Source organism: Suricata suricatta, chromosome 12, assembly GCF_006229205.1.
Source record: "Suricata suricatta isolate VVHF042 chromosome 12, meerkat_22Aug2017_6uvM2_HiC, whole genome shotgun sequence".
Lineage (NCBI taxonomy): Eukaryota > Metazoa > Chordata > Mammalia > Carnivora > Herpestidae > Suricata > Suricata suricatta.
In genome coordinates, this window is record NC_043711.1 from 2938293 (window position 1) to 2947137 (window position 8845).

At 49.8% G+C, this 8845-nt stretch overlaps 1 protein-coding gene and 1 long non-coding RNA gene across 3 annotated transcripts in view; one reads left to right on the forward strand and one right to left on the reverse strand.

Moving 5' to 3' along the window:
* The window catches only part of UBXN6 (UBX domain protein 6), a 7535-nt gene extending 7207 nt beyond the window's left edge, over positions 1-328 (reverse strand). Inside the window, exon 1 of the mRNA XM_029916448.1 lies at positions 183-328. Within this exon, the coding sequence (XP_029772308.1) occupies positions 183-265 (83 nt within the window). The 5' untranslated portion in view covers positions 266-328. The remainder of the gene's footprint in view (positions 1-182) is intronic.
* Positions 329-347: 19 nt separating this feature from the next.
* Positions 348-3021, forward strand: LOC115274675. Of its 2 annotated transcripts, XR_003901212.1 has the most exons (3): positions 348-480; positions 788-1164; positions 2827-3021. It is a non-coding gene; the product is annotated as an uncharacterized LOC115274675 (long non-coding RNA). The 2 variants fall into 2 exon arrangements; XR_003901211.1 differs by having other exon boundaries at positions 348-1164.
* The last annotated feature ends 5824 nt before the right edge of the window (positions 3022-8845 follow it).

Consider the following 8845-nt stretch of genomic DNA (forward strand, 5'->3'; position numbering starts at 1 on the left):
GCCCGGAGGCCACGCCTCCCCTAACTCCTACCGTCGCCCCCCGGCCCCCGTCCCCGGAGGCCACCCCTCCCCCTCACTCCACCCTCGCCCCCCGTGCCCCGCCCCCAGAGGTCTCTCCCCATCCTCAGACGCCCCTCCCCGCCCCTCCCCTCGGATCTCAAGCCCTAGCGCCGGTCACGCACCCCACGGAGTCCGTGAGCTTCTGACCAGGCCCCGCGCTCTTGAACTTGATGTCAGCCTTGATCTCCTGGAAGAACTTCTTCATGGTGGCGGCGGGCCCAGCGGCAGGGGGGCCGCGGGGCGCGGGGGGGGGGGGGCGCAGTGCCCAGTCGGGGTGGGGCGGGCAGGAGCCAACAACCGGAAAGAAAATACTTCGTTGCCGGAAGTCCCACCTTCGCGCGGCCGCCCACGTGACAATCGGTCCGGTGCGCCTCGCTGGCCCACGCCGGCCGCTCTGCACCCTCCGGCCGCGTCTCGGTGGTAAGCCCGGCCTCCGTTGCCAGGGGCGACGGGCTCGCTTCCCGCCGGAGGCTGTGCCCGCGCGCTCAGCACCTCGTTCCCCAACGAGGTGACCGGAGAGGGCGGGACAAGCTCGCAGAGCCCGCGGAGGGAGCCCTGGCCCTGACCTTTCCCCTGCCCGAAAACCTTCCCTGGCTCCCGCACGCAGTTCAGGGTGGGGGCCGTGCAGGACCTTGAGGAGCCAGCCCCGCGACCAGCACCGCCGGTTACCCAGGCACAAGGGGCGCAGGAGCGAGGGCCTGGGGACCCACGGTGGCACATCCCCTAGGGGCCTGGGTTACGGAGCTCTGACGTCACCTGAGAGCCTGCACAGTGTTGAGGGGGAGAATCCGGTGCAACCTTCCACGACTTTGGTTTCCTTCGCGCTGGAGATAAGAGCACCGCCCACGTCGGAGGACGATTTTAAGCGCAATGGTGCCCTTAGAACGCTTGCAGTAAATGGAGCTCTTGATGATTTACTTCGTTTTGTTTGTTGAGAATCAGCTCTGTACCAGCAAGGAAGAAAACACGAAATCCTGGACCTCGCAGACCTCATGACGTTTTCCATGGGGTTGGGGACGGAAGACAGACGACATGAAAAGTCTGGCAGAGTAGAAGATGTCAGGTGCTAGAGAGAAAAAGTGCACAGTGGGAAGGGCGGAGCAGGTGTGGACAGTTTGCGACATCACATAAGGGGGGCAGGTGCAAGGGATATTTTTCAGACCACTAGGAAATGTGAATGTGTCTGGGCATTAGAAGATGTAAGGGAGCTGTTGTTGACTTTTTAAAAAATGTTTATTTATTTTTGAGAGAGAGAGAGAGAGAGAGATCACAACGGGGGAGGGGTAAACAGAGACAGAGACAGAATCCAAAGTAGGCTCCAGGCTCTGAGTTGTCAGCACAGTGCCTGACCTGGGGCTCGAACTCACAAGTACTGAGATCATGAGCTGAATTTGAGCACCTAACCCGGAGCCACCCAGGCGCCTCTGGATTTTCTCTTTCTTTTCTTTTCTTTTTTTTTTTTTTAACTTTATTTATTTTGAGAGAGAGCTGAGTATGAGTGGGTGAGGGTCAGAGAGCGAGAATCCCAATTTGGCTTCCTGATCTGAGCCTAAATCAAGAGTCACTTGACCAACCCAAGCACCCCTGTTGTTGACTTTTCTTTTTTTTTAAATGTATTTTTTAATGTTTATTTTTATTTTTGAGAGAGAGAGTCCAAGTGGGGTAGGGCCGGAGAGAGAGAGACAGAGAATCCGAAGCAGGCTCCAGGCTCAAAGCTGTCAGCACACAGCCCGGTGTGGGCTTGAACTCACAAACCCTGAGATCATGACCTGAGCCGAAGTCTGACGCTCAGCTGACTGAGCCCCCCAGAAGCCCCTGTTGTTGACTTTTCTAGGAGTGATAGTGGCATGGTAGGTAAGGTTCATTTGGGTTTTGTTTAATCTTTTGACCCTTTTTGTCCATTTCTCCCCCCCCCCCTCAGGCAAGCACCAATAAGTTCTCATCTGTGACTTCACTGGGGCTCCTTTTGCATAACACTTTTGTTTGCTTAGATCCCACGTATGGGAGAGCTCATACTGTATTTGCTTTTCTCTGGCTTATTTCACATAACGCCCTTGCTGTCCATTGTTGTCACAAATGGCAAGATTTCGTTCTTTTTTTGGCTAATATTCCATTGTATATCCATACCACATTTTCTTTATCCATTCATCCATCACGGACACTTGGGTTGTGTCCATATCTTGGCTGTTGTAAATCATGCTGCATGAGCATAGGAGTGCACGTCTTTTCAAATGAATGTTTTTGTTTTCTTCGTGTAAATACTCAAAAGTATAACTCCTGGGTTATACTAGTCCTGTTTTTTATCTTTTTAATTTATTTTTTATTTAATTTTTAATTTTCCGTAATGACTGTACCAGTTTACATTCCCGCCAACAGTGCATGAGGGCTCCCTTCTCTCCACGCCCTCCCCAACATTTGTTATTTCTTGTCTTTTTAATAATAGCCACTTTGGGACACCTGGGTGGCTCAGTCGGTTAAGCATCTGACTCTTGATCTCAGCTCCGGTCATGATCCCAGGATTGTGGGATCGAGCCCCATGTTGGACTCTGCACGCTGGGCATGGCGCCTGCTGAAGATTCTCTCTCACTCCCTCTCCCCTGCTTTCTCTCTCTCCAAAAAAAATAAAAAATAAATAAAAATAATAGCCATTTTGACAGGTGTCAGGTGATATTTAATGGTTTTTATTTGCATTTTCCTAATGATCAGTTGATTGCCTTTTCATGTACCTGTTGGCCATCTATGTTTTCTTTGGAAAAATGTCTCCAGATGGAGGAAAGAGGCCTGAACCAAGGAATGCAGGATGCTTCTAGAACCTGGAAAAGGCAAGGAGATGGAGTCTCCCTGGGAGTCTCTAGAAGTAGTACAATTCAGCCAACAGATGGATCTTATCTCAGTAAGACTCACTTTGATTTTTGTTCTCCAAAATGGTAAAAATAAATTTGCATTGTTTTAAGTCACTAAGTTCGTGGTAATTTGTTACACAAACAGTAGGTAACCAAAGCAGCCCAGAGGCTTTGTAACCCAAAGAAATGAGTCCTGATATTTCTCACCAGTTTATGGAGGAGGTTGCAACGTTCCAAACACACTTGTCCACAGCCCCACAGCTTGCAAAGGGAGGATCTGAACCCAGGACCAGCAGATCAAATGACCCTTCATTGAGGTGCTTCTCAAATCATCATGCACACTCAAGTCCCGAGGAGAGCTTCTTTGTATGTTCTGATGCATAGATTTTGAGGGGGCCATGATTCTCCACCCCCATAGGCCCACCTCCCACCGCCACATGGGAGTGCAGGAGGCTGGCCTAGGAGGCCCGGAACTGGCTGGCCCATACATGAGTATGTTATGGGGCTCCAGGGTGGCCCCGTCGGTTGAATGTCCAATGTGATCTCAGCTCAGGGCATAGTCTCACAGTGTGTGAGTTCGGGCCCACGTCGGGGTCTGTGCTGACAGCTCAGAGCCTGCTTGGGATTCTCTCTCCCTCTCTCTCTGCCCCTCACCTTCCTCTCAAAATAAATAACAATTAGGGTACCTGGGTGGCTCAGTCAGGTAAGCATCTGACTTTGGCTTAGGTCATGATCTCAAGGTCTGTGAATTCAAGCCCTGCATTGGGCTCTGGGCTGACAGCTCAAGAGTCTGCTTTTGCTTCAGATTCTGTGTCTCCCACTTACTCTGCCCCTCCCCTGCTCCTATTCCCTCTCTCTCAAGAATAAATATTTAAATAAATAAATAAACTTTAAAATAAATAAGTAAACACTTAAAAACAGAAAACCGGGGCACCTGCGTGGCTCAGTCGGTTAAGCTCCGACTTCAGCTCGGGTCATGATCTCATGGTTCATGGGTTCGAGCCCCACGTTGGGCTCTGTGCTGACAGCTCAGAGCCTAGAGCTGCTTTAGATTCTGTGTCTCCCTCTCTCTCTGCCCCTCCCCTGCTCATGCTGTCTCTCTGTCTCTCAAAAATAAATCAATATTTAAAAAGATTTAAAAACAACAAAAATTAAAAAAATAAAAATAAAAACAGAACACCTCGTAACAGATGGATACATTCCTGTTCCAGCTCAGGCAGGGAAACGTCCTTAGGTAAGTGGTATCCAACACTCTGAGGCGTTCCAAACCCCAGGGCTAACCGGCTGCCTCAGTCTCCCCATCTGGAAAGCAGGGGTGACAAATAACTGACCTGGAAATGAAAGTATGTTAAGAACATGCTATACAGCGTGGCCTGGGGGCACCTGGCCAAGCAAGATGGCGGAGTGCGTGACTCTCCAACTTGACGTCATGAGTTGAGCCTCACACTGGGGGTAGAGGATACTTGCGAAAAAAATAATAATGTGGGCGGGAACATATGGGCAGCTCAATAAATGTTACTGATTTTTTAAAAAAGATTTTATGTATTAGTTTTTAAATATGTATTTATTTTTTAGGGAAAGTGCATGAGCAGGGGAGGGGCAGAGAGAGACGGGGACAGAGGACCTGAAGCCGGCTCTGGGCTGACAGCTTAGAGCCCAAAGCGGGGCTCAAACTCACAAACTGCGAGATCATGACCTGAGCTGAAGTCAGACGTTCAACTGACTGGACTGAAACCCCCAAGTGCTCCAAGATTTTACTTTTAAGTAAGCTCTATACCCAGCGTGGGGCTTGAATCCTGACCCCAAGATCAAGAGTCCCACACTCCACCAGCTGACCCAGCCTGATGCCCCTATATGTCACTTCTTCTTGCACTTGGCTAAGTGTGCAGTAAATATTTCCTAATGATGGTCCCCCTAGTAAACTGGGGGCCAAGCCTCACCACACAGGAGGTGCTCGGGCCCCCTGCTGTTAGAGGGGCCCTTTCTTGCCCTTCTGGGGAGGGGGGACCGAAGCAGCGCCATCTCCAACTTGCCTGCTCCTGTTTCTTAAGGAGCAGGAAGCCATCCCGCCCCCCAGCAGTGAATAAAGGCGCAACCTCCACCTCCACCTTTGTCCTCACAGGCCTCTAATTTGGGTCCTCTCCTGCCTCAGCCGGCCACTTTGGGGGGGCCACCCCACCTTCTGGGAGAACCCTGGCCCCAGCTTTCATCAAAGCCTGATCATTTCCCAGCTGCTCAACAAAGCTCGATGAGTTCTGGGCAGGAAGTCTGGTTTTCTGCACTAGTTCAAGGTCTGGGGAGAAAGTGTGCACCGAGTCAGGAGGGCTTTGGAGGTAGGGCCCCACAGAAGTGGCATCTTCCTCTTTCCTTGTTCAACTTCCTCACTTGTCCCCTGTGTGATTTAGCAATTATAAAATACAGGACCCCAGGGCACCTGGGTGGCTCAGTCAGTAAATGTCCGGCTTCGGCTCAGGTTGTGATCTCGCCGTTCGTAGGTTCGAGCCCCATGTTGGGCTCTGTGCTGACAGCTCAGAGCCTGGAGCTGCTTCAGATTCTGCGTCTCCCTCTCTCTCTGACCCTCCCCTGCTTGCACTGTCTCTCTCTGTCTCTCAAAAATAAATAAAAAACATTTTTAAATACAGGACCTCCCTACCGGATCTGAATTTCTCATAAAAATACGTTAATGTTATCCACACAATGTTAAATGACAATTTTAACTATTTTAAAGAATTAGGAGTCCTATCCTTTTATTTGATAATATTTATTATTGTTTTTCTTACTGTGGTAAAACAGATCTCTAACGTAAAATTTGTAATTTTAACCATTTTAAGTGCATAGCTCAGTGGCGTCAAGGACACTCACACTGGGTCACAACCACGCCACTATCCGTCTTCTGTCCCCATGGAGCACGGACTCCCCAACCTCTGCCCCAGCCCTGGCCCCCCCATCCACTCTCTGTCTCTTTGCGTGCATTTATTTATTTATTTATTTATTTTCCAGAGACAGAGAGAGACAGCACAAGCAGGGGAGGGTCAGAGAGAGGGAGACACAGAATCTGAAACAGGCTCCAGGCTCTGAGCTAGCTGTCAGCACAGAGCCTGATGCGGGGCTCGAACCCACGAACTGTGAGATCATGACCTGAGCCGAAGCCGGATGCTTAACTGACTGAGCCACCCAGGCGCCCCACTCTCTGTCTCTTTGAATGAGACTCCTCTAGGGACCCCTGTGAGTGGGATCCCACAGAATTTGCCATTTGTGTCTGGCTTATTTCATTGAGCATACTGTGTTCAAGGTTCATCCCCATTGTAGGATGTGTAACAAATACTTTCAGGTATATCACAAACATTGCATTAGGCAGAGGTCACATACTGATCGCGAAAAAGCATTTGTTGTGTATCGACAATTGAGATCTAACTGGGAATTCTGAAATTTCTTTAAAGTTTTTATTTATTTTAATTAAAAAAAGTTTTAAGTTTACTTTGGAGAGACAGAGAGAGGCAGCGCAAGCAGGGGAGGGTCAGAGAGAGAGGGAGACACAGAATCGGAAGCAGGCTCCAGGCTCCGAGCTGTCAGCACAGAGCCTGACTTGGGGCTCGAACCCACAAACTGTGAGATCATGACCTGAGCCGAAGTCGGACGCTCAACCAACTGAGCCACCCAGGTGCCCCTGAATTTTATCCAACAATTCTACCTGAGAGCTCTTCTCACCTGAGAAATCACTTCTAAAATAGCTTCATTGTTATCTGACTTACATACCCAAATTTTCACCTCTTTAAGAATACAATTCAATGAATTTCACTGTAGATTTGCAAAGTTTAAGACCATCACCACAATCTAATTTTCAGACATATCCATCACCTACAGAAGAAACCTCATAGCCCTTTTGATGGAATTACACATGTCACTCTGGATTCCTACCGCTAGCTCAAGGCACCTGCTTTGTGCCTGGAAATAAAATTTTTTTTTTTTGACATTCTATCAAATGGCATATGATGTTGGAATCAGAGGATATGTGACCTTTGGTCTGGCTTATTTCACTGAGTATAGTGTTTTTGAGGTTTATTCGGGTTGTAGTGTGTTGGTGTTTCTTTTCTTTTTATTGCTGAATTTATTCCTTGTTGTAAGGATCGAGCACTTTTGGGGCATCCATTCACCTGTTGATGGACACTTGGGTTTTTGTGCTTTTTGGCTGTTGAGAATCATGCTGTGATGTCTATTTGCGTGAAAGTTTTTATATCTTCATTTCACTTGAGTAGACACACTTAGGGATGGAATTGGGGGTCATGTGGTTAGGTCTGTTTAACTCTTAAAAATAGAGATCTATTTCACATGCATAAGGATGTGTCTTGAGTCCAAAGTATTATCTTTATACCCTATGATCAAATCAGTCCAGTGTTTTCCCAAGAAGCTAAAGTTGGGGCGCCTGAGTGGCTCAGTCCGTTGGGAGTCTGGCTCTTGGTTTCTGCTCAGGTTATGATTAGTTGGGAGTCCCACTTCCAGCTCTGTGTTGACAGTGCAGAGCCTGCTTGGGATCCTCTCTCTCCCTTTCTCTCTGCCCTTCCCTGCTCACACTGTCTCGCAAAAGAAGTAAATAAAAACTTAAAAAAAAAAAAAGAATATAAACTAAAAGCTAAACTACTCACAGATGTTCACAAGGCTCTACGATAGGTCCTCAGTGGACCCCTAGAACCTTCCCTGCCTGCCCCATTCACTCACTCCATCATTTTTGGGTTAGGCGTTTGCACTTGCTATGCCTCTGCCCTAAGTGTCCTTTCAGTGTCCACTTCACTGTATTGACCAATTTCTATTCATCCTGCGAGTCTTCAGTTAAACCACATCCTCCAAAAAGCCCTCCCCGTTCCCTCCCTCACCGCTCAGCATTTTCTTAAAAACCTCTCTAGCTCTTTTGAGTTCCTACAAAGGGTCGTAATTACAAAGAAATTAAGTGGCTAACAGCATCTAATGCTTCCCGTATTTCTGATCGCCAGGCACAGTTTGCATTGCACAGGGGTAATGAAATCACTTAACTTTTACGCCCCTCTAAGATAGGCACCATTATGAGTCCCATAAGGCACAGAGGTCAAGGAGTTTGGCCACGCTGTGCGCAACAGTTTTCTGGAATGAATATGCATAACGGGTATCTTTTGGCTCGGGCCTCCCCGGAGCTCATAATATTTCGGTGAGTCAAAAAGCACTTGCCGGTGCGCTCAGGCTGTTAATCCAAAGAACACCGTAAGCGCCGCTCCTCCCACGCACCGCCCCTCGGGCAGGCAACCGCGCGTCCCTATTTTGAGTTGAACCTCTCCTATCACCATATCCAATGGCGAACAGCCGTTTTAGCCCCTCCCCCTGTGGTAGCCAATGTCTGCTCCCTACCTTGAGGTCCTTTCGAGTGATAGCCAATGGCCTGCGGCCCTCCTTCATCCCCGGCTCGTGGAGCGGGCGACTTTCAGGGCCCCGCTCCCTGCATTGATTTGGCCTCCTTACTGTGGTAGCCAATGGTTTGCCTTCTACTTTTAAAGCCCTCCTTCTGTGGCGTCCTATGGCCCGCCCCTCTGCCCTAAGCCCCGCCCCGAAGATGCTTCGCTGTCCGCCTCACTACTCCCTGAAAGCCTCCGTTTCATCCTCCCACCTTTCCCCTTTCACCTCCCATAACCTCCGCCCCGCTCCCATTAGGCCCCTGGGTCACGCCTCTTGGCTTTGCCCGTTACCCAATCCCGTTAACTTGCTCTGCTCCAACCCCTCTTCTCATTGGTCCTTGGGCTCCTCTATCCCCGCACGTGGTCCTGAGTGACGGCGTCTCCCGCCCGTGACGACGGGAGGGCGGGACTTCCGGAAGCTCGCAGCCCAATAAGCAGGCGCCGGCTCTCTGCCCAGGCGGCCACCCCCGCCCCCTCGGCGCCCCGCTCCCGCCCCCGGCTTCGCCTCCCGCTGCTGCCGCC